Source organism: Myxocyprinus asiaticus, chromosome 16 (assembly GCF_019703515.2).
Source record: "Myxocyprinus asiaticus isolate MX2 ecotype Aquarium Trade chromosome 16, UBuf_Myxa_2, whole genome shotgun sequence".
NCBI lineage: Eukaryota > Metazoa > Chordata > Actinopteri > Cypriniformes > Catostomidae > Myxocyprinus > Myxocyprinus asiaticus.
In genome coordinates, this window is record NC_059359.1 from 23,122,286 (window position 1) to 23,149,311 (window position 27,026).

At 39.6% G+C, this 27,026-nt stretch overlaps 1 protein-coding gene across 3 annotated transcripts in view; it reads right to left on the reverse strand.

The window, feature by feature from the left end:
* The window catches only part of LOC127453910 (polypeptide N-acetylgalactosaminyltransferase 1), a 148,929-nt gene that overhangs the window by 69,643 nt on the left and 52,260 nt on the right, over positions 1 to 27,026 (reverse strand). For 2 of the 3 annotated variants that reach the window (XM_051720678.1, XM_051720680.1), the window contains exon 3: positions 131 to 277. In XM_051720678.1, the coding sequence (XP_051576638.1) occupies positions 131 to 269 (139 nt within the window). In that variant the 5' untranslated portion in view covers positions 270 to 277. Of the gene's footprint in view, positions 1 to 130; positions 278 to 22,955; positions 23,000 to 27,026 lie in introns of all 3 variants that reach the window. The other variant, XM_051720679.1, reaches the window with a different exon arrangement.

A 27,026-nucleotide genomic window follows, 5' to 3' on the forward strand; every position in this document is an offset into this window, starting at 1 on the left:
TTTCACATGTATCTCATGTGTCTGCAAAGGAAACTGTTCTAGTGTACTAATTATCAATAACTTAATTTAACAATAGAATTCAATGGGATATCTCCACCATGATATAAAACAACCTTGTGTGTGTACTCACTGTCTCTCCCCGGCAGTCCTCTCTCTTTTTTGTCATCACATTTGTTGCACTCGCTGAAGTAGAGCAGGATGAACATGTCTAGCATCACCCACACCAGAGACGTGGCCAGCACCACCTTACAGTACGCAAACTTCCTCATCTTTACACCTGAAACACACACAAACACACACAGTATTACATAGAAGCAAACACTTTAGAACATGCCAGCGCTACTTATCTTCTCACCTAAAACCAGCAACCAAACAGTAAGTTAAACACACAGCTAAGAATGGAATTCAGTAACACCTCACTGTATGCCAGCCTTCAGACTACCTCACTACCTGAAAATCTAAACACAGAGACACTTTATCATCTTCACACCACAATAAAGAACTACAGATTTTCCAAATAGATCTTAAAATGGCAATATTCTACACTTTTGTAGCATTTTATTTGCTTTCTTGAAGTCCACATACTAGATACAATCAATGTTCCATCTATTTTATGGGTATTTTCCGCCAACTCTTTGGTTATTAGAATAAAACAGGCTGTTTTACTAAGAAGGCCTAAAGTACCTGGACAGAACTATCCTTTAGCATTTCGATTCATCTCAGTAGCAGTTGCTTGGCTGGCACCTGACCCTCCTGAGAGTATGTGAACTGTTTGCAGCCATCTTTGCTCACAGTTTGCTCGTACTTCTGTTTATGTTCTTATGGTTGCAGTTGCGTCTCAACATGGGACTCAAAATGAGTGGAATAATCATACAATTATTTTAAGAAATAAAATATTTTCCGCATCTTATACCTGTTTTATGTCCTTTATACAAGACAACAGTATTCTTTTGAGCAATTCTTTAATTATCAAGGTCTGTTGCGTTAAAGCCATTTAATCATTCTCATTTGCTATGCATGGGGTTAGCCCGTCATCCTCGGTGTTAATCAACGAAGATCCGGATAGCGTCATGTGCAACAAGCATTCAATGATAACCTGAGGGGCATGTTTGCCTTTTTCCTGTAGCCAATCAAAAGATTTGATCCTATATTGTATATGTCAAAATGAAGGTCCTCGGAATTTACCGCTCGAGTGCAGACCTGCATATTGAACTTTATTGGTAAGTTTTAAAAGCTCATTTTATATACATTTTCCAATGCATCACAATCTTAATTTCAGCAATCTCGGTGTTGATTCTTACATCCCAAGATTGATCATTTATTCTATGCGCAAACCTACTACAATGAGAGGAAATCACTTGCATTTGCAACCAAATTTCGAGCTATGCAACTAAAATCTATATATTTGGCAAATGGCTGGAAAAAGTTTATTTTTCCCTAACCAGTGATTGTGTAGTATAGTGAGTATTCAGCAGTGAGATCCTTTCACTGTGTGGTGAGGGTAAAAGTTGTTCTATGTAATGAGTGTCCAAAGACGAGGTCTAAGCAACCCATTTGTCATTAAATAATGTCTCTTTTAATACCATTTATGTTCCATAAATCAGTTGTTGATCAAAAACAACAAAAAGGAAATGTTTAATTCTATTCAAGCAATGCATAGATGAGATAAAGCCATTCGAGTCTCTCGTTGACATGCGCTCATTTATAGATGCTCTTTACAGACATGCTGGTTTTCTTGTAAATAATACGAATTATGCATTTAAACAATAAACATGTAACAAAAGTTAATATATGCAATATAATATCATATTTATTGATTGAAAACATGGATTTTTTCATATTTAAAAATAAAATATAATTAGTAAAAGTAATATTTTTGTAATGTACCTAGTTAGAAGGTCTCTTGTATAATTAACAGCATTAGCTGGGAGAGAATGTCTTTCATATGTAAGCAAAAGGGACATTATAACTGAAATATACCAATATATTCACCACTGAATCGAAATCGGAATCAAATCGAATCAAGAGCTTGTGAATCACAATCGAATCAGAAAATCTGTATTAATACCAAGCCAGTGGCAAATACATTAGGTGGATAGGTCTATCTGAAATATTTTTTGACTCCTTATGCTTGAGCATAGTAAAACCAATGAGTTCTAGGGTAAAATTTCTACCTGTCAATCAGCCGCTGTGCTAAAACAAGTTTTCTAAACTTTGTTGATTAAAGAGCATACGTGCGTGCACAAGTTCACGGAACTTTTTGTTCCTGATATGAAGATAAAGTGTCACAGATGAGAAGCACACACATCTTTAAAGCTCAGGTACTCCACTAAAACAGCTGACAGTTCTGCTCTAAATGTAATGTTTGCACTTATATTAAATGCAAGTATAATTGGCAGAAACGATGCAACTCTTTTTTGCACTTTCTTTTTGTTATTATACTTTTTTGCACTTTATTATCATGCAGTAACACTGACGCAATGATTGATGTATGCGGTCATGAAATCAGAGACCCTCTTCTCTGAATCCCAACACAACACAGAGCAGGTGTGTGTGTGAGAGAGAGTGAAGTCAAAACTGATGTACTAGGTTTAATTGAGTTTCTTGTTTCTTTTTTATCTATCAAAATGATGGACAGAATTTGGAATTATCTGTTGACTTTTCAAAAACAGGTAAATGCTGGAGAATTTTCTGTTAACACAACCCCTGACATGTTGGGTTAAGTGATTGTTTGCGCCCCACCAGAACTAATGAGCCTGAGACGCCACTGCATGGTTCTGTTTCTAAATGAGCCGTCTTTGCAGCTTAGTTTTCATAAATGGTCTGGGTGGACTGGGCCAAGAGCAGGTAAATTTTAGAGTATGTCTACATAGTACACCGATCTCTTTCATATCAAAAAACAAAGAAAATCCTGTTTTGTTTGGCATGACATTGTGGCGAGCGGGCCGTGGCTGAGCGGCATCTGGGCAGAGCGAGGCCAGGGAGATAAGTGATGAACGAGTTCCACCTGTGTGCCAAACCGGTCTCACGTTCGTTCAAGTGAGGAGCAGCAGGAGTACTTAATGAGAGGAGACAGTGGCTGTGTCTCATTTGGTCCTCCGAAGGTCGCATTTGTCGGCCGCATTCGTCATCGATGCTGTCTCATTTCAGAAAAGCGAGAAGGACACTTCGAATGCACCCTTAGAATGTGACCTCCTTTCACGAGAATTCGGAGGATGCAAGAGGTGTATCCTTCGTGGGCACTCACAACCTACAATTCTTTGCTTCAATGGTCTAAAAAAGTTTTAAAAAATAAATAAAAAAATAACGCCAATTTGCCATTAAATATGATGTTCAAACGCAAGTAATGTTAATTTCCAAGTTGATCAGTACCTCAGTAGATGGGTGTGGAGTATATAATATGTATAATTATATTAATATATAATTAAAATAATGTATTATATACTAAAAGTACACCTGTAAAATCTATTTTCTTTTCTCTTTGTATCATTATAACTCTACTAAAACGTACCTCATACATTCCCTTCCAAAGGGAATTTGTTACCTTCTCACTTGAAGCGCTCGCACTTGTTAAAGAGTGGCGTGTTGTCATAACAACCATGTTACTTCTGTTTCCATTCCTTTTGCGAAGGCCGTCTTGTTTAAACGAGACTTGTTTAAAGAGGATGCTCGGTATACTGCAGCCTTCAAAGGATGCAACCTACCTAGCACACAGCCTTCGAAACAAGACACAGCCATTGGCAGACGGAAGAGAGAGACACACAAAGTCGTGTGTGTGTGTCAGCAGGCTGAAAAATAATGCTGTTGTGTAAGTGTTTAGTTACTGGTGCTGCTGAAAAGCAAGGTGTTAAAGTATGATGACAATGAAAAGTGCTGTGGTAATGTGAAGAATAAAATCGTGCATTGGAATGTTCACCCGGCTCCAGCTTCCTCCTCCATAGAAAGGCAGAGGTCTGCCACAGACCTCTTTAAGTACAAAACTCCAGCTCTGAACTGAACATACTAACAAGATGTTTGACAATGCTACATTACATAAGCAGACAATTTGGAGTGATTACTCCCAAAAACGGGTCAAACAGAACCTCAAGTTTGACTTTTGACTTAGGGGAGGGTGTAAAATCTCCTCCTATAATAGTCTTGCTGGAATCCAACCATCAGAATTTATTAAAGACTGCATTAAATAGCTTGACAAGTCCAGTTTCTATACTGTACTGATGTATTTCCTATTGAAAAAGGAAGTTGAATCAGGATATTTCGAAGGGCCTATCCTTTTTTTTATACAGCTAATAGCCTTTAGTCTATGTCACAGCCATGCACATGATTTGCTACTTGCTATTGTTAGACAGATGTAGTTTGTATTAGAGGGAGGGGCATTCTCATTCTAGTTAGCATTTTAAAAGGACAAAATGAGCAAGTAAAAGTCTGTCAATGTTTAAATGGGTATATCTGTTAATTAAGTTAACTTAGTTAACTTTTACAAGAACACTAGTATAAGGATGATCTCAAAGCTAACAGACATAGACTAGAATACATAAAAGACATGGACCAAACTCCAGATTTTGTTATTTAATGAACTGGAAATTCACTGAGAAAAGGAGGGAGATGTGGAAGAAGGAATGAAAGGGAAAATGAGAAAAAGGAAAGAAGGATGATATGTTCCTAAGGGAAGTGAGCAGCATATCATATGCTTTGATCAAAGAGAGGTCATTACAGTGTAATTACACAACATATAAAAATCACATGCTGAGGACATAAAGCTCTAGAGGTTCAGTACAAACTCAGACAACCCCAAAAAGAGAAACCACTTTGTAGTAAATAATCCTTCACATCAAATACCTTATTTACCCCAAGCCTGGAGATCAATTGTTTGTATTATTATTGTGGGGAAAAGATTGACAGAGAAGGTGAAATGTACTGTGACATTACGTCAACAAATGCGAACTCAGAATGAGCTAAGAATATACTATAAGTCTATAACTTGTTTCTTTTGTTAGGATATCTGACAGATCCTCCATACAGATATACTGCTAGGGTTTTTGTGTAATGTTTTAAAACGCTGGATCCGTACAATATCAATATACTGTACTACCAAAATGTCAGTTTTCAAATTTCAGAATCAGCTGGTGAAGGACATACAACTTCTGCTGAGCCTTCTTCACAATGGAGTCTATGTGGGTGTCCCACTTCAGGTCCTGAGAGATGGAAGAGCCCAGGAACCTGAATGACCCCACTGCTGCCACAGTGCTGTTCAGGATGGTGTGTGTGTGTGTGTGTGTGTGTGTGTGTGTGTGTGTGTGGGTGGTGTTGCAGGGGGATTTCTCCTGAAGTCCACCATTATCTCCACTGTTTTGAGCGTGTTCAGCTCAAGGTTCTTGCGACCGCACCAGACAGCCAGCTGTTCAACCTCCCACCTGTATGCAGATTTGTCACCATCACGGATGAGGCCAATGACCATGGTGTCATCTGCAAACTTCAGGAGCTTGACAGAGGAGTCCTTTGCTGTGCAGTTATTCGTGTACAGGGAGAAGAGCAGTGGAGAGAGAACACATCCCTGAGGAGCACCAATGCTAATAGTGATGGTCCCGGATGTGATTTTCCCCAGTCTCACTAGACTGCTGCCTATCTGTCAGAAGAGAGAAGATCAGGCATGATGGTATTGAAGGCTGAATTGAAGTCCACAAATAGGATCCTTGTATAAGTCCCAGGTCTGTCAAGGTGTTGCAGGATATAATGCAGTCCCATGTTGACAGCATCATCCACAGACCTGTTTGCTTGGTAAGCAAACTGAAGGGGGTCCAGCAGGGGTCCAGTGATGTCCTTCAGGTAGACCAAAACCAGCCTCTCAAATTACTTCATGACCACAGACATGAGGGTGGCAGGTCTGTAGTCATTAAGTCCTGCAATTTTGGATTTTTTGGGGACTGGAATGATGGTGGAACATTTGAAGCAGCAGGGAACTTCACACTGCTCCAGTGATCTATTGAAGATCTGTGTGAAGATGGGGGCCAGTTGGTCAGTGCAGACTTTCAGACAGGCACCGTCTGGGCTGAAGCTTTCCTAGCCTTTTGTTTCCAGAAAACCCCACACACATCCTACTCACAGACCATAAGTACAGGTTGAGTAGCAGGAGGGGGGAGGGGGTTGGTTCCAGGAGTTGTTGGTGTGTGTGTGTGTGTGTGAAGTAAAGATCAGAGTGGGGGAGGGGTGTGAGACTGGGCTTTTCAAACCTGCAGTAAAACACATTCAGTTCCTCAGGCATTTGTTGATTCTCTACAGAGCAAGTGGAAGGTGTCTTATACTTGGTAATGCTTTTCAGGACTTTCCACACAGATGCAGGATTGTTGGCTGAAACCTGTTTTTTCAGCTTTTCAGAGTATCTTATTTTAGCCACTCTGATTTCCTTGGTCAGTGTGTTTCTGGCCTGGTTGTACAAGATTTTATCCCCACTTCTGTAAGCATCCTCTTTGGCATGACAAAGCTGTCTGAGTTTTCCTGTAAACCATGGTTTATCGTTATTGAATGATAAAAATTTCCTAGTAAGGATGCACATATCCTCACAGAAACGGATATATGATGACACAGTATCTGTGAGAACGTCCAGGTCTGTGGCTGCAGTTTCAAAAACACTCCAACCAGTGCAGTCAAATCAGTCTTGTAGTTCCAGCTCTGCTTCATTAATCCATCTCTTTACAGTCTTTACTACAGGCTTAGTCGATTTTAGTTTCTGATTGTAGGTCGGGAGAAGATGAACCAGATAGTGATCAGAGAGTCCTAAAGCTGCACGTGGGACGGAGCGATATGCATCCTTTACAAGGGAGCAAGGGAGTGGACATTCGCTCAATGAATAATCGGCAGTAGAGTCCTAAAGCTGCGTTGACAAAGCTTCACAAGCACGCCAGCACGCTTCCCTCACTTGCGTCTCTTGGAGCACTTGTAGAACACCACTGCGCCTTCAGCTAAGATGTCTAATAAAATGTTTGAATAATCAAACGGCAGCAAAATATTTGTAATGCTGTTGAAATTAAGGTGTTAACACATGCCATTAATTTAGAATGTTTAACACGTTTAGATGAAGCATCATTACGTGGACAGCGCTAAACAAAACAAGACGTTCTCTGCAAGTGCTTTTCATGTGGATTTCAAAGTGGCAAATCATGTAAATGCAGCTTCACGATTGCTGTAGCAAAGTGGATAGTCACTATTAATATTGTTAAGGATGAGGGTTTAACAGATGTATTGTCCACTGCAATGAAAATGCAAAGTATGGGGATATTTCAATTATTTAACCTCTCTAGACTTTGGGAAACTTTTAACATTGCTTGAACTGGTGCTATTTTAGTGCATTTCTGTCTTTATACTGTGAAATTCTTTGTTTGGAAAATGTTAATAAACATAATTGTTACATACTGTTTTCTTTTCTTTTCTAAAAAAGGACTTACATGCATTTTGACAGTAAAAGAAGTAAACGGTGCATTCAGAAAGTATTCAGACCCCTTTATTTCTTTCAAATTTTTTTTATGTTGCAGCCTTATGCTAAAATGCTTTAAATAATTTTTCACATCAATCTACACTCCATACCCCAGAATGAAAAAACAAAAAACATATTTTTGATAACTTTGCAAATGTATTAAAAATAAAAAACTGAAATACAGTACTGTGCACATAAGGTACATAAGATGTTTCACAAAAGCATTTGTCTTATGATGGTTATAGTTGTTGGCTAGCTTTAGTGTGTCAATAGGAAATATAAATTTTAGACTTCTAAACATTCCTTTTGCAAATAGAATGAATAGAAGAACAGGGAGACCTGCAACAGATGGCATAGCCCCCACCTTGCCCCCCACTGAACATCGAGTCATTCTGGGATTACATGAAGAGACAGAAGCAATTGAGACTGTCTAAATAGATATAAGAGATGTGGCCAATTCTCCAAGACATCCTATCTGCCAACAACCAAGAAAAAATGTGTCCAGGTGTACCTAGGAAAATTGGTGCTGTTTTGAAGGCAAAGGTGGTCATACCAAATATTGATTTAGCTTTTTTTAAGCTTACTGAACTTTATATGATGTTAATTGATAAATAAAAATTATTTATAGCATTATTTTTTGAAGACATCCTCACTATGCAACATATTTCACAAGTGCCTAAAACTTTTGCACAGTACTGTAAGTATTCAGACCCTTTGATATGACACTCGCAGTTTAGCTCAGGTGCATCCCATTTCTCTGGATCATCTTTGAGATGTTTCTACACTTTGACTGGAGTTCACCTGTGGCAAATTCAATTGATTGGACATAATTTGGAAAGGCACACACCTGTCTTTATAAGGTCTCACAGCTGAAAATGCATATCAGAGCAAAAGCCATGAGGTCAAAAGGAACTGCCTGCAAAGCTCAGAGACAGGATTGTGTCGAGGCACAATCTGGGGAGGGCTACAAAAAAATTTGGCTGCATTGAAGGTTCCCAAGAGCACAGTGGCCTCCATAATTCTTAAATGGAAGAAGTTTGGAATAACCAGGACTCTTCCTAAAGCTGGCCACCGGGGCAAACTGAGCAATCGGGGGAGAACGGCCTTGGTAAGAGAGGTGACCAAGAACCCGATGGTCACTCTGGTTGAGCTCCAGAGATCATGAGTGGAGATGGGAGAAACTTGCAGAAGGACAACCATCACTGCAACACTCCACCGATCTGGGCTTTATGGCAGAGTGGCCAGACGGAAGCCTCTCCTCAGCGCAAGACACATTAAAAAGCACCTAAAGGACTCTAGACTGTGAGAAACAAGATTCTCTGGTCTGATGAATTGAAGATTGAACTGTTTGGCCTCAATTCCAAGCATCATGTCTGGAGGAAACCAGGCACCGCTCATCACCTGTGCAATACCATCCCACATGGTAGTGGTAGCATCATGCTGTAGGGGTGTTTTTCAGTGGCAGGGACTGGGGGACTAGTCAGGGTTGAAGGAAAGCTGAATGCAGCAAAATATAAAGATATCCTTAATTAAAAACCTGGTCCAGAGTGCTCAGGACCTCAGATTAGGCCGAAGGTTCACCTTCCAAAAGGAAAGTGACCCTAAGCACACAGCCAAGACTACGCAAGAGTGGCTTAGGGACAACTCTGCGAATGTCCTTGAGGGCCCAGCCAGAACCCGGACTTGAACCCAAACTAACATCTCTGGAGAGACCTGAAAATGGCTGTCCACTGACGATCCCCATCCAAACAGACAGAGCTTGAGAGAATCTGCAGAGGAATGGCAGAAAATTCAGGTGTGGAAAGCTTGTCACATCATACCAAAAAAAGACTTGAGGCTGTAATCGCTGCCAAAGGTAGTACCGAGTTAAGGGTGTGAATACTTATGTCAATGTGATATTTCAGTTTTTTCTTTTTAATAAATTTGCAAAGTTATCAAAAATCTGTTTTTTGCTTTGTCATTATGGGGTATGGAGTGTAGATTGATGTGGGAAAAAAAAAATATTTAAAGCATTTTAGCATAAGGCTGCAAAATAACAAAATGTGAAAAAATGAAGGGGTCTGAATAGTTTCTGAATGCACTGTATATAGAGTAAAATTTCAGCACTTTCAAAATCTGAGAATTATGATTAACTATCAAACATACTGTGATTAATTGCGATTAAATACTTTAATCAAATATCAGCACTAATATACAGTATATACTGTATATATGATTTTTGTATGGGTTAAGCTGTAACTTTTTTAAACAAAATAACAAAAAATAAATCACATTTTCCTTAGATTTGTAAACACAAATAGCATCATTTCCTGAGAACTTACCATACATCTACTACAGTACACTAGTGTAAGAGTGTGACAGTCATTACATACAGCCTAAGAGTCAGCATCAGACTAATTTGCAACAGGAGTGACTATTAAGAGATATTTAATTTACATAAATATAAAATGTCAAAAAGGACCAGCATGGTGTTAGAGCATTTGAAAGCTTGCCAAAAACCGCTGGCATCGGATGCCTTTAAGGGGGTCTCTCCAGCAAAGAGAGAGAATGTGTGTATTAAGCTCAAGGTTATGACTGGCACAGCGAGAAACGCTACTGGTCTGGTGGCCCTCGTCCATCACAGTGGCAACGCCAAAGGCCCCTGCCCACGCCAGCTGGGCAAAACATTCATCACCCTGACAACACAAACACACACACAACTGTGGACACAGATTTGCAGTTCTGTGAAATAAAAACAGCCACACACACACACACACATATCTCAGATGCATTGGCACAAAATGGCAATGTCTGACATCACAAACACAAACAAAGGTTTCTGGATGACCTTTGTTTGTTCTGAACAGAACATAGAGAAAATGTGCATGCTGTTGACAGTAAGGGAATGGAGCAAACAAAGATGGGGTGTGTGCGAGCTTGCAGTGTGCATCTGTCAGCAGATGTCTTATTAGGTTATTAAGCCAATTAGGTGAAGGAAAGAAAATAATTTGTACAAATTCCCAAGCAACTCCAAGAAATGCATCCAAGAAAACTAGTAGGCGGATGGGGCCTGGGTAGCTCAGTAGTAAAGACACTGGCTACTACCCCTGGAATTCGCTAGTTCACTAGTTCGAATCCCAGGGCATGCTGAGTGACTCCAGCCAGGTCTCCTAAGCAACCAAATTGGCCCGGTTGCTAGGGAGGGTAGAGTCACATGGGGTAACCTCCTCATGATCGCTATAATGTGGTTCGTTCTCGGTGGGGCGCGTGTTGAGTTGAGCATGGTTGCCACGGTGGATGGCGTGAAGCCTCCACGTGCGCTGTGTCTCCGTGGCAATGCGCTCAACAAGCCACGTGATAAGATGCGTGGGTTGACGATCTCAGACGCGGAGGCAACTGGGATTCGTCCTCCACCACCCGGACTGAGGTGAATCACTACGCGACCACAAGGACTTAAAAGCAAATCAAATCAAATCACTTTATTGTCACACAGCCATATACACAAGTGCAATGGTGTGTCAAATTCTTGGGTGCAGTTCCGATCAACATAGCAGTCGTGACAGTGATGAGACATATACCAATTTACAATAACATCAAATTAACACAATTTAAACATCTGTTATACACATAATTACACTCAACAGTATACAAATAATAACATACACTGTACAGTATACAATACGCACTATATAGATACACATTATTCAATAAAAATAAAAAATAAAAATATATAAAAAAGCATATATATATATAGAATGTACAGTATTGTACTGTATTGACATTCAGGCTGTCGGTTGATAGTCAGTTGTTAAGAGAGAACATAATATAATAATAATAATATAATTTATGACAGTCCAGTGTGAGATATAAGAGTAAGGGTAATAAAGTGCAGTGCTGATGTATATTGATCGTGGGAGATCAAGAGTTCAAAAGTCTGATTGCTTGGGGGAAGAAGCTATCATGGAGTCAGCTGGTGCGGGTCCTGATGCTGCGATACCGCCTACCTGATGGTAGCAGTGAGAACAGCCCATGGCTCGGGTGGCTGGAGTCTCTGATGATCCTCCGAGCTTTTTTCACACACCGCCTTGTATATATTTCCTGGAGGGAAGGAAGCTCACCTCCGATGATGTGTCTGGCAGTTCGCACCACCCTTTGCAATGCTTTGCGGTTGTGGGCAGTTCTATTGCCGTACCAGGCGGAGATACAGCCAGTCAGGATGCTCTCCACAGTGCAGGTGTAGAACCGTGTGAGGATGTGGCGGTTCATTCCAAACTTCCTCAGCCATCTCAGGAAGAAGAGGCGCTGATGAGCCTTCTTCACAACGACTTCAGTGTGGATGGACCATGTGAGTTCCTCAGTGATGTGGACACCCAGGAACTTGAAGCTGCTTACTCTCTCCACTGGTGCTCCATTGATGGTGATGGGACTGTGTTCTCTGTCTTTTCTTCTGAAGTCCACCACAAGCTCCTTTGTCTTACTGACGTTGAGGGAGAGATTGTGCTCCTGACACCAGTGTGTCAGAGTGTGTACCTCCTCTCTGTAGGCTGTTTCATCATTGTCAGTGATCAGACCTACCACCGTCATGTCATCAGCAAACTTAATGATGGCATTGGAGCTATGTGTTGCCACACAGTCATGTGTGTACAAGGAATACAGTAGTGGGCTGAGAACACAGCTCTGCGGGGCTCCAGTGTTGAGGGTCAGTGACGAGGAGATGTTGCTGCCTATTCTAACCACCTGGTGTCTGCTTGACAGGAAGTCCAGGATCCAACTTCACAGCGAGCTGTTTAAGCCCAGAGCCCGGAGTTTCTCATCTAGCTTGGAGGGCACTATGGTGTTGAATGCTGAGCTGTAGTCTACAAACAGCATTCTCACATAAGTGTTCTTTTTTTCCAGGTGGGAGAGAGCAGTGTGTATTGTAGATGCAATGGCATCATCAGTGGAGCGGTTGTTGCGGTAAGCAAACTGCAGCGGGTCAAGAGAGAGTGGCAATACAGAGCAGATGTAATCTCTGATTAGTCTCTCAAAACATTTGCTGAAGATGGGGGTCAGAGCAACAGGACGCCAGTCATTTAAACAAGTTATTTTTGATTGTTTTGGAACAGGCACAATGGTGGATGTTTTAAAGCATGTGGGGACTACAGACAAAGAGAGGGAAAGGTTGAAAATGTCCGTAAAAACACCAGCCAGCTGGTTCGCGCACGCTCTGATGATGCGGCCCGGAATGCCGTCTGGGCCAGCGGCTTTGCGGATATTCACCCGTCGGAAGGATCGTGTTACATCCGCTACAGAGACGGAGAGTGAACTAACCTCTGTAGCTTCAGCCGCGAGAGCTCTCTCCGCGATGGCGGTGTTATTTCCCTCAAAACGAGCATAAAAAGTATTTAGCTCATCCGGTAGAGAGGCAGCGGTGTTCATGGCGGAGCTTTTATTCCCTTTAAAGTCCGTGATGATGTTAATTCCCTGCCACATGCTTCTAGAGTTGGTGGTGTTAAACTGTCCTTCAATCTTACTCCTGTACTGGCATTTTGCGGTTCTGATAGTTTTCGGAGGGCATAACTGGCTTGTTTATGCTCCTCCACGTTCCCGGAATTAAAAGCGGAGGTCCGCACATTAAGTGCCGTGCGAACATCGCTATTGATCCAAGGTTTCTGATTCGGATAGATTCGTACAGTTCTGGTCGGAACGACATCCTCTACGCACGTTCTGGTGAAACACATTACGCTATCAGCGTAAAGCTCGATGTCGTCATCAGAGGCGGACCGGAACATCTCCCAGTCCGTGTGATCAAAACAGTCTTGTAGCGCAGAATCTGATTGGTCCGACCAGCACTGGATCGTTCTGAGGGTGGGTGCTTCCTGTTTCAATTTCTGCCTGTAAGTGGGCAGAAGCAGAATGGAAGAGTGGTCCGATTTGCCAAATGGTGGGCGGGGGAGGGATTTGTAGCCATCCCGGAACGGAGAGTAGCAATGGTCCAAAACCCGGTCCCCTCGTGTGTTGAAACTAATGTGCTGGTGATATTTTGGTGCGACTGATTTTAAACTGGCTTTATTAAAGTCCCCGGTCACAATGAACGCTGCCTCAGGGTGCGTGGTTTCCTGCTCACTTATAATCCCATACAGTTCCTTGAGTGCCCGGTCTGTGTCGGCTTGTGGGGGGATGTACACAGCAGTGATAATGACCGCTGTGAATTCTCTCGGTGGCCAGAATGGTCGACACAGAAGCATGAGAAATTCCAGATCAGGAGAGCAGAAAGACTTGATAGAATGTACGTTCCTCTGATCACACCAGGATTTGTTGATCATAAAACATACACCATCACCTCTGCTTTTACCTGAGAGGTCTTTCGCTCTGTCCGCTCGGTGCACGGAGAACCCCACGGGTTCAATGGCTGAGTCTGGAATCTCCGCAGACATCCAAGTTTCTGTTAGGCAGATAATGCAGCAGTCCCTTGTATCTCGTTGGAAAGCGATCCACGCTTTCAGCTCGCAGAGCTTGTTATCCAGAGACTGAACATTTGCCAGTAGAATAGTGGGTAGCAGGAGTCGATTTGCGCAGCGTCTTACTCTGATGAGAACGCCGGCTCTGTTTCCCCTTTTCCTCCTGCGTTTCCGCGGCTGTACTGCCCAGACAAAAGGCTCCGCTTGCGTGTTTGTAAACAGCCGGTCGGCATTGAGGAATGTGAAGTCCAGTTTACGGTGTGAGATTGCTGAACCAATGTCCAAAAGTGTTTGTCTGTCGTAGACAATAAGGCAGACAATATCCAAGACAAAAAACATAAGAATTGTGAACAAAACAAACAAAACATTACTATGTTGTGTCGGAGCTCGCAACGCAGCAGCCATACTCGGCGCCATCTTGAGTCCTAAGCACATTGGGAATTGGGCATTCCAAATTGGGAGAAAATAAATAAATATAAATAAATAAAAAACTAGTAGGTGGATTAGTCTTTAAAACTAAAGACTACTTTTAGAACTACTTTTGTTTTGTTACATTCCAAGTCATCTGAAGTCACTCTACAGCTCAAATAATCTTCCCCTCCTGTGAGCTGTTAACTCGAGAACCGGTGAGGCCAGATAACTGAGTCAGTAAGTTGAACTCGAGAATCACGTAAGTCCAGTTGGTGAAGGAATCACACAGCATGTGTGAACCAGATCAACCGATTATTTGAAAAGATCCAAAAAAAAAAAAAAATTTGTTCAGAAATAGGATCACTACTTCCATGAACTCTCGATCGTGTCAAGATTTTCAGTGATTGACAACTCTAATGACTTTCACTCTGTTTATCACACAAAGCTATTTCAGAAGACTTGGAATATAGCATTGTATTGAATACTTATGGTGATTTTGCATCCTTTTTGAACCTTTAAAGTTTCAGTTCCTCATTTTTTCATTCGAAGGGAGCAGGTCACTTTTGCCGGGAAAATCCAAAGGATGTGACGTTTATGCGCGCTCCCGATAGCCTTGCCTCAGACAGTAGCTTCTCTTCTGCTATTCAACAGCGACAACAGACAGTCTGCAACTCTAGGTAACGTTATCTTTGAGATGGAATCCAGCAAACATCCGGCTCCCAGCACAACACCGACTCCTACACAAACTCTGAGTAAGCCAAAAAAAAAAACATTTATCTACTGAATCCCGTCTGGCTTAGCGGGAATGTGATCGTGGTCAAGCAAAAACTAGAGTGAACATCGGCAGGGCATTTGACTCCTGGAGGGACCTTCGTTCGGTTTTGGGGATCAAAACAGACCCTGAATTGGCGTTCTCCTTATTGGACAGGTAAGCTTGCATAATGTGGCAGGGCGGAGGTGGCAGTGCGACAGAGAGAGATTTACAGACAGCTGTCCGACACCTGTGTGTGTGTTTGTTTTTTTGGTTAAGTTTATCATTAAACTATCATTTATATTGTCAAGCCGGTTCTCGCCTCCTCCTTTCCATTGAACTGTGTTACACTGGTGCCAAAGCCCGGGTAGGAGGAGGGATGCGCCGTAGTAGAGTCCTCGCCACTACCATCCACCCCAATGGACTGCGAGGGGAGGAGAGGCTCCTAACCGACCGCCTGGAGCAGTCAGGGCCGCTGCCAGGGGCGGAGCAGACATCTACCAGCCGCTGAAATGCAGCAGGGTCTGAGACCGCTGACCGTGAGCGGGGAGGGGCTCCTGGCCGACCGCCTGGAGCGGAAGGACCGCTGCATCCACCAGGGGTCGGAGGACTGCCTCCGATCCGCCCGGGGAGGCGCGGCTGTCGTCCGCTAGAGGGTGGAGGATTGGCCGAGGACCAGGCTATGGCATATCGGAGTACCGGTGAGTTATTTTTTTTTTTCTTTCTCTCTCCTCTCTCTCCCGCTGCCTCTCCGCATTGGCCTTTTCCCTCTCTTTTTAAATATTAGTTTTAATTTGATACCATCGGCGTTACGGTGTACAAGTGCTGCATGTTTTGTTTTTTTTTCTCCCCTTGTCCCCTCCCAGATCCAGGAATGCAGGGATGACCTGCCAGCAGACGGGGACGGAAGGGCATGCCCCCCGGGAAAGGGATAGCCTAATGTACATAGCCTAATATAGGATAGCCGAATGTACATAATTCAAGACAATTGCGCATTAAGCATGTCACAAATATATGGATTTGGCTATTAGAATAATAGATTTAAGCATTTCAAATGGATCGTATATACATACAATGTTTTTTGGCAGTTTTCTGAGGGTTTCTTACATTTAGACTAGCTGACTAGTGTATTACTAAATTTCCATTAAAACAGCACTGAAATAAGTCATTGTGCACATCCCTGTGGGAAGTTGGGGAGCATTAGCAGCCAGAAAATAACACTATACAGTATGCAGAAAATCACATACAGAATAAAATAAGGCATTAGAAGGTATACATTAAAAACAAGGCACACAAGTTACATAATATACACAGTATACATAAAAATAGACACATTTGGAAAGAGTGAACATTATAGTAAACAAAACATAACAATTTTCACAAAATGCAGTGATCCAAAGATGCATCTTTTGTCATGTGTATTAAAATTTATTAAAAGATGTAGAGGAAAAAAAGCACAGAGCTGAGAGGAAACACAGAAGAGTAAAAGGGAAGAAACGCTCTAAAGCTAAAGCAAAAACATAAGGGTGCAGAATCACACAAACAGACACTCTCACTTGCACCCCTGATCCCGTCACGTACACAAGTTAGGATGCAAGACGGGAGGGTAATTAACTTTCTTTGGCTGTTGCCATATGTTAGAGAAAAGCAAATTAAACCCCTACATCTTCTCCTTCTCATTCACATAGCTTCTCTACCCATCTCTCCATCTTTCTCTATATGCATCCCCCACTGTTATCTCCCCTTCTAAATGCTGCGGCAAAGTTTTTCTATTTTAGATACACACTGGCACAATAGATAGAACAGAAAATGTTAATCAAGATCACTATAACTCTGTAAGAGCACTCTTATCTCTGCTCATGCACTTCTCATATCAAATACACACATACAAGGAAAGATTTACATATTCTAATCTAGTAAGGCTGAATGTGCACCTTTGTTTTCAAAGAGTCTATTTGCACACTGCATGTCTTGCAGGTCTTGACTTCAGCGTGTCATTGAATTATGAATTATGCATATTAGATTAGTCCATCCCAAACAGTAGCCGGATAAATGAATTACAAGTTTGATGGTATTCCAGTACAAACAGGTCAACAAAACCAGGCGAGTGGGCTTTATCAGATTTCAGCTCGACTTGCATGCTAATCAGAGGAGTGCACATGCACACTACGACAGAGAAGTCATTGACCAGTGGGCAGGCAGTGTGGGTCTGTGTGATAAATAGAATTAAAGCCTGACCGATATGGGATTTTTGAGACCGATACGATACCGATTTTAGAGGTGGACAATTCACCGATTACCGATATGGTGGCCGATATAGCTCATTTTAGAGCTGGAATGAAAACAGACCTTTTCTATGTAGACTGTGCACCGATATTGCATTAATATGACTATGCAAAGGTCCTCAAAACATTAACAAAATATTTGTATCAAAGAATATTTGACATTATTATTATTATTATACATTGTCAACAAATTCTAGAAATGAAGACTGAGAAAATAAAGAATATATAAAAATAAAATAAATAGCTAAATAACATCAGTACTGTATGTTTAGTATCAGTCAAATGCTGACTGCTAAAATAAAGAATAAATAAAAATAAATAAAATAAATAGCTAAATAAACATCAGTACTGTATGTTTAGTATCAGTCAGTTGCTGACCATTAAAATAAAGAATACATTCAAATAAAATAACTAAATAAAAATCAGTTCTGTATGTTTAGTATCAGTCAAATGCTGACCATTAAAATAAATAAATAAAAATAAAATAAATAGCTAAATAAATAGTACTGTTTAATATGTCAATTGCTGACCATTAAAATAAAGAATAAATTCAAATAAAATAAAAATCGAAAGAAACATCAGTACTGTATGTTTAGTATCAGTCAAATGCTGACTGCTAAAATAAATAAATAAAAATAAATAAAATAAATAGCTAAATAAACATCAGTACTGTATGTTTAGTATCAGTCAGTTGCTGACCATTAAAATAAAGAATCAATTCAAATAAAATAAATAGCTAAATAAATAACAGTACTGTATGTTTAGTATCAGTCAAATGCTGACCATTAAAATAAAAAATAATAAAAATAAATAGCTAAATAAACATCAGTACTGTTTAGTATGTCAAATGCTGACCATTAAAATAAAGAATAAATAAAAATAAAATAAATAGCTAAATAAACATCAGTACTGTTTATATGTTCTGAAAAAAGTTTTCATATCTGCGCATATCGCCGATACCAATATATCGGTGAAAGGCTATTATCGGCCGACCGATATATCGGTTGGGCACTAAATAGAATATTCACAATATATTCATAATATATTTAAAATGACTGTAAATTTAACATTGTGAATATCACAATGATTTTAATGCACTTTTTATTTGCTGCATTATTTATTTTCCTAAAGAGTGTGTCATTAGACTGATTTTGCGATTCCTTATCGTATATACAGTACTGTGCCAAAAATTTAGGCAGTAGTGAAAAATGCGGTGTAGTGGGGATGTTTTGAAAAATAATGGCATGTATCAAATACCTTCAAACAAAGTGCAGTAAACATAAAAAAAACTAAATCAATATTTGGTGCGCCCACCCTATGCATTTAAGGTACATGTCGGCAGACAGGTAATTCCAAACATTTTGGAGAACTTGTCACAGTTTTATGTATTTTGTCTGTCTAAATTGCTTCCGTCTCATCATGTAATCCCAGACTGGCACAATGATGTTAAGATCCGGGCTCTGAGGGGGCCTGGGTAGCTCAGTGGTAAAATACGCTGGCTACCACCCCTGGAGTTTGCTAGTTCGCTAGTTCGAATCCCAGGGCGTGCTGAGTGACTCCAGCCAGGTCTCCTAAGCAACCAAATTGGCCCGATTGCTAGGGAGGGTAGAGTCACATGGGGTAACCTCCTCGTGGTCGCTATAATGTGGTTTGTTCTCGGTGGGGCGCATGGTGAATTGAGCGCGGATGCCGCGGTGGATGGCGTGAAGCCTCCACACGTGCTATGTCTCTGTGGCAACGCGCTCAACAAGCCACGTGATAAGATGCGCGGGTTGACTGTCTCAGAAGCGGAGGCAACTGGGATTCGTCCTCCGCCACCCGGACTGAGGCGAATCACTATGCAACCACCAGGACTTAGAGCACATTGGGAATTGGGCATTCCAAATTGGGAGAAAAAGGAGAAAAAGGGGAAAATTATATCCCTGTGTGTGGGCAGAGACAAATCATAAATTACAGGTAAATTGCTCATAGTAAATTAACCTTTCCTTCATCTTGCCCTCACTCGACCACAATATCTGACAGGAAACGAATCATGTGAGCTTCAATGTCTTTACTCCCATTGGTAGACACAGCACTGCTGCTCATTTGCATAAAGATAATCACTGTTAACGGTTGCTGTCACTCATGTCACCAACTCTCATTGAAATAAATGATGTCTGGACACTCTTCCTCTGACTGGAAAGGCATTCGTCAACTAGTACCTTTCTTATACATGCATACAAACAGATTTGCAAGAAACTCTGAAAAACTCTCTAAATCACTATCCAACTAAATACCTTAGCACATCAGCTTTCCCCTATATGCATATGAAATTTCATCTGGTTAATTTATATTCTCAACACAATGTAACACTTGCTAGCCTCAGTCAGCTGCAGTGTAGTGATGTTTCGTAGTGAACGAATAGGTCTTTTTGAAGTAATCTTTTAAGTGAACAAATCATTCTTGTTCACCTCCATACACTAACTAATATTTCTCGTTCACTGACGTCTCTCTTTCTAAGCCAATGAGCTCTACTTTGAAGCGTGAGACTGTTTGATTGCTTTTCATGCCTGTAAAGACTGACTATAGCACGACCCAACAGTCTTCGAGTGCAGATTGCGAAGGAGCATATCATTGGTTTGACCCACTGAACGAACACGCCCCTTCACTAAACAAACAACTATCAGGATCTGTTGACTGACTGAAGGAGAGGAGGAGGTATGTCCTTTGTTTGCTTTGGTAATCTTGTTTAAAAAGGAGAGAAAGTGGCTAGATGAATTATGAGTAAAAGTGACTGATGACATTGCAATGACATCAGGACATAATTTAATCACTTATATTTATTTTTGCGCTAATATTGTTGTTGTTGTTTTTTTATTATTCATGCACAGCTGTTGACCAAATGATAGCAATGCTTTGTTGTCATTTGTGGAGATATTATGATGCCTGAAAAAAATTCTCTGAATTCTCCTAGTAGATTTGTAGATACACAAATTTGAATAAAGTATGATTAATAAGACTTGTTTCGGTTGTGAACGACTCACAACCAAATTATCAATGTTTTGATGACTCACTCAAAACACATAAAAGATGTACATTTGTTGGCACCTGCTGGTTGAGGTGTGATTTAAAAAAATATTTTCTGAATGAATCAGTGAACAAATCTGAATGACAAACAGAGAAACATCATCTAAAGTTAATTCACTCCACTAAATAAATTTGACAATTAATTTAGTAAAAAGGTTTTTGTGGTGTTTGATATCAAACAATTTAAACTATAGTTGTGGAATGACTGATTCATGTTCAATATGGAAAACAAATGATTAGGACAGATGAAACATAATGCCAATAAATAGACAGTTACAATAATTTATGGTGTGTATTCTTCAAGCGATTTCAGTTATTTTTATAAATTCAAAAATGTTTATTATAGAAAATGACTATTCTGAATGAATATTAAGTGGCTAGCTTAAATGATTTAAAAACACAGTTTAAAAAAACAAAACACCATCTATGCAACAAAGTGGAATACATTAAATGCACACATCTTAAGTTATTGTGTCATTGGGAGCTGAGCCCCCCTAAAATTTCTAGAATCCCCCTTTGTTTATATTATCTATTTGTATTTATGTTTAATAAAAGTTCAAAGTAGTACAAGTAATTTTCTGCATTGAGGCATTTCATTATTTGACAGTACAGCTATCTGGATTCCAGAGCCCTTCATGTGTTTAAAAACTCCCAGTAAAAAACACACACACATTACAAGATGAACATGTAACTCATCTATAATGTTTCTAAGTTCCTTTTAAGCTATTTCTACACTGACACACTTGAATATGGGTCATGGACACGTGCACAATGTTAGGGCAAACACTGCACATAATAGGCTACACTAAATACAATTACCACTACCAGTCAAAAGCATTTTGTTGCTACAACCGACGCACTTAGCACATCATAGTGCTCTCTTTTAGAAATCATTCCAGCACACATACAACAAACATTGACTGATAGAACACACTCACTCAAAGTTAAAGTGGCTAATTTTTCAATATTAAAAAAACTTTCTCCTAACTCAGCAGTCATCTAAAAGTAGCCATTTTGTAGACGGTGGTTCTGAAAATGGTTCTATGTTCTGATAGGGTCAGAGAGAGCAGGGAAAAAGAAATGTTTAACACAATTAAACTTACAGTATATAATCGTGCATAGATAGGACAGTACAATAAACAGGCTTAGATATCAACTTTTAAAAGGGAGGAGAAATTTTTCACGATTATATTTTATTGTTGACGTCAAAGGTTGTGCATCCTGACAGTATTTTGGTGCAAATTCATTGGTCACTTATTAGCTAGCCATATTCGGCAGATGCAAACATCAAAAGGTTGCATAATATTCCTTCATCCTTGAAAACCCTGAACAAAACCACACTAGGTAAAAGAAAATATGCTTCAGACTACATTAAATATGGGTTCACAGGTAAATCATGCTTCTGTTGTTGTTTATGCATTTACAAAATGGTCAACTTCCTATTTAGCCTATGACATGTTTGCATATTATTTGGGCATTTCATGGTAATATTAAAAAACAATAATTTTGGGACAATTTTGGTACTGTGTTCAGTTACAACTCGATATCTGATGTAAAATCTGGATCCTAAAACTAAACCAGTGTAAAACCAATGCTTTAATGGCCCCATGAAATCAAAATGGGAGTTTTTATGGCTTTTAGTCAATGTTTTTCAGCTCTGAAGCCATCTAAATGTTACTGTACTCCTCAGCGTTGACAAAATTAGCTTTTAATAAGGGCTGTGAATTGATTTAAAAAATGTGATTAATTACGATTAATCGCAGAAATCAGAAATCAAACAGACTTATTACAGCTTATGCACACATGTAAACAGTGTTTCCCATTTGATATTTCTGCTTTCCTTCTGTCTGACTTTTCTCTCTCTCTTTAATGAAGTGAGCTGGTCCCATAAATACACCAGGTGTGCAGACACCCTATAAAGCAGATATGCTAATTTTCATAAAGCACTCATCCTGAGTTCACAGATCTGCCAAATATTTCCATGAAAACAGCAACACACCTGCTAAGACCCATGAGAGACAAATGCCGATTTACAGCCAAATGCTGGACACACTTACATCTGCTCATGACAACGAAGACATACAGTGGCCAAACAAAGTATATGGGCTCTTAGGCCACACTTGAAAATGTACAAATGTTATTGCATTAGATAACAAAATACCAAATCAAGTGCCATTTATTTTTATAAACAACAATAGAAGCACACTTTTTAAGCATAACATTTAAAAAAAAAATGTGTTAGCTTTTTAAATTCTAAAACAATAGATATCCTGATCATTACTAAGAAAAAAGAAAAAGAAAAAGAAAAAAAAAAGTATTTGTACATCCACTAAAAATTACCTTGACACCAGTTGGTAAAATCTATTTGCAAATAAATCTATTTGCAACGGCTAAGAAAAGTGAAGTTAATTCTGAGAAAAGCTCTGGCATCATTTGTTTGCAGATGTCACTTGGTTTAATATTTGGTTTAATATTTAATACTTGGTCTAAATAGGGCACTGTATTTAAAGGGATAGTTTATCTAAAAAATGTAAATTCTCTCATCATGTACTCACCATCATGACTCACCAACCAGATGTGTATGACTTTCTTTCTTCTGCTGAACACAAACAAAGATTTTTATAAGAACATGCTCTGTAGGCCCATATAATGACAGTGAATGGTGACCAAAACTTTGAAGCTCCAATAAGCACATAAAGGCAGCATAAAAGTAATCCATATGACTCCAGTGGTTAAATCCATTTATTCAGAAGTGATATAATAGGTATGGGTGAGAAACAGATCAATATTTAAGTCCTTTTTTACAATAAATTGTTCTCCCTGCCCAGTAGATGGTAATATGCACAAAGAATGCAATCGCCAAAAACAAACGAAGAATGTGAAAGTGAAAGTGGAGATTTATAGTAAAAAAGAACTTAAATATTGATCTGTTTCTCACCCACACCTATATTATCGCATCTGAAGACATGGATTTAATCACTGGAGACGCATGGATTATTTTTATGCTGCATAATCTGCAGTACCCATTCATTGTAATGGCATGGAAAATAGCAACCAGTACATTTTTCAAAATATCACCTTTTGTATTCCACAGAAGAAAGAAAGTTATACAAGTTTGGAACATCATGAGGGTGAGAGAGAGAGAGAGAGAGAGAGAGAGAGAGAGAGAGAGAGAGAGAGAACTGGAAATTTATGTCAGTTTCCTGAAATGATATTTATCACGTAAAAATATTCATCATGTATTCAGGAGAGGTGCTAAAAGTGTGTGTGTGTGTGTGTGTGTGTGTGTCTAATGATAAAACCTCAAAGAGAAAATCTAGCTTTGAGCAGAATGGAACTGCCAGACTTAGTTCCATAATTAACACACAACCAAGATACAGTCATGCATAATGAACTTACACACACACACACACAAACACAAACACACACACACACACACACACACACACACACACACACACACACTCATACTGTACACACTAGCTGAATGATCGGCAAAGGAATCCTGGCTGTTTAACAGATCCAAAGCAGTTATCACTGAAAGCTCACACCTCCTAATGTCTCCTTCAGTAAAACTTCCGCTACACTACAAGGGCAAACGCACATGGACATCCCAACACTTCACCCATATGTGCTTGTGAAACATTAAAATTTCAAAACCATTAATAGGGGGGTCAGTCCACCATTTGATGCTAAACATCTTCCACTCTTCTGGAAAGGCTTTCCATTAAATATTGGAGCATGGCTGCATGGATTTGCTACCAACTTTATATTAAGTATCTTTAACCACTATATACTAACATTAAAATACATACAATAAAATGTACTTATAGTGTAACTACATTTTATTAAAGTAAAAAAAAAAAAAAATAATAATTTTCAATTCATATTAGCTTTACTGGTTCAGATGTCACACACCATGACTAGGCATAAGTGTGTGGGCCCTTAACCAAACATTATCTGTCATCAGTATGAAAATATTCCCTTCTGTCTTAAACCATAGTCCTTAAATAAACATACCACTGAAGCATAATCAGCAGTTATGTAAAGAAGGATGAAGACAGAGAGAGAGAAGAAAATAAGGAGAGGAGGATGTGGATCAAGAGATGAATGATTCTCAATTTTCTCATTCATCCCATGTGTGTTTATGAGGATGGGTATTGTAATAATGTAGCAGGACATGCTCAGATCCACACAGGTTTAAGAGGTCAGCAGCATTACCCAGAATTCAACAATGTCTAATTTCAGACACCGGTAGCGAGTGGTGATGTCAGCGGCTCAGAGACAAAGTGCGAGTGCGAGTGCGTGTGTGTGTGTGTGTGTCTGGAAACAGACAGACACAGTGAGCAGGAAACTCTCAAGGTTTCTCGGATCTATTTTCAACACAGCTAAGAAAAGCTTTTTTCACTTTTTTGTTTTAAGAAATTATGTTAAAGGAATAGTTAACTAGTTACATTTTTTGATTCTTTCATTATTGACCTGTATTTAGTTATTTTTGTAATTAACTGTATGTAGTTTACAGTAGAAATTTCTGAAGAATTGTTATGTTGCTCTAGCTAAACTAAAACAATTCATAGTGAAGAGTGCTGTCAAGCCTTATAAAGACAACAAATTGCCATAAATGTAGTCCATAAGTCATACAGTATATGCGCTATATACAAAGTCTTCTGCGGTCTACATTTAATCACTGATAATTTTCACCTTCAGCAGAAGTTAAGATAAGTCAGAACGTTTACATGTGCAATTATAACTGAGCTGCAGCAAGTTTTTGTGTATTGACCTGTTTCATGTGACGTCACTGTATGACTGTGGCACCATGTTTGTGACCAAAATTCCATTTACCTTCAATGTGCCGCACTGTGTGATGCGACAAAAGCAGGCTACATTTTTGTTTCTATTTATAAATCATGAAAAGGTGATACTGCTGTTTAATAAAGTTTTATCTTTTAAGTCACACGGCTTCATTTCACCAAAGTAAAGCAGTGATGAAGGGGGAAAACAGGTATAAAAACACTTGTGGGTCTTTGCTCATTTATTCAGACATGTCAGTTATCTGTACACATGTCAATTATATTTATAAAACCATTAATTCGGATACAATTCAGCTGGAAATGCACATTGGACGATGTTATTTATAACACCCAGTATGTCATAACTGGAACACATTGTACTATAAAAAAACACTAAAATGTGAATATATAGTATATATTTAATGTGTATATAGTAAAGTTAGTAAATAAATGACACATCATAAGATCATGAAGCACAGACTTTATTCACACTGCCAGACTACAATGTAAACATATTCTTCGTATTCACTAATATGCCTCGATTGCTTTCTGTGTATTCATGAGTTAAAAGCAGCTCTTACATTCAAATAGATGGGATTATCACAGTTGTTTTGTAATATTTTGACCAAATCAGAGCAGAAAACAACACAAACGTGTAACTTCTGAATGAAAGATGTTTGTGGTGATGTACCGTTAGGCGTGTGTACTCGCCGGTCACACATCAGACTCGCCACTGTAAGGAGATAAATCGTGGATAAAATATATTTAAATGTTCGCAAAAGTCAAATTTGGCAATATTTGTGCTGACCTCAGACGTGTATACACCTTTCTTGAGACATGGATCAAAAAGTGTTTTTTGAGGTTTTCCTTGATATCATTTTACGGGTGTTTTTCCATTCACTGCCATTGTTTCCTCCTGCTGACTGTCACAAATATGGTGGCTGCGGGGAAAAAGTGATGTCACTGAAACGGGTCAAAAGTCGAGCTACAGTCATCATCTGTCTGTCCAAGTATACATGACACAATATGTAATTGACAACTTGAAGGAAGGATGTCAGCAGAGGAAGTGTTAAATTCACGTTTAAATTCAACAATTTGGACCAAAAAAATGTAATTGCGATTATTTTTATTTATTTATTTATTATTTTTTATCCCCTTTTCTCCCAATTTGGAATACCCAATTCCCACTACTTAGCAGGTCCTCAGGGTGGTGCCATATCTCACCTCAATCTGGGTGGCAGGGGACAAGTCTCAGTTTCCTCTGCTTCTGAGACCATCAACACGTGCATCTTATCGCGTGGCTCATTGTGCATGACACCGTGGAGACTCACAGCATGTGGAGGCTCATGCTACTCTCCGCAATCCACGCACAACTTACCACGCACCCCATTGAGAGTGAGAACTACTAATCGTGACCACAAGGAGGTTACCCCATGTGACTCTACCCTCCCTAGCAACTGGGCCAATTTGGTTGCTTAGGAGACCTGGCTGGAGTCACTCAGCACGCCCTGGATTCGAACTCGTGACTCCAGGGGTGGTAGTCAGCGTCAATACTCGCTGAGCTACCAAGGCCCCATCTAATTGCGATTATTTAGAAAAATAGTATGATTTGATTATTACGATTAAAAAAAAAAACACAAAAAAAAACACAAATATTCCTTTTGACCAAAATGGGTCATGGGCAAACATGCTCTACTATCAATAGAAATACTGTTCAAAAAAGGGTGTTCACACTTGAGTCCTCTAAACAAGAACCAGACTAAATAAATAAAAAATATAGTGAAACATGGTTGGGGGGGCATTGTATCTGTTCACTGTGGACCTGACAGCCCACTT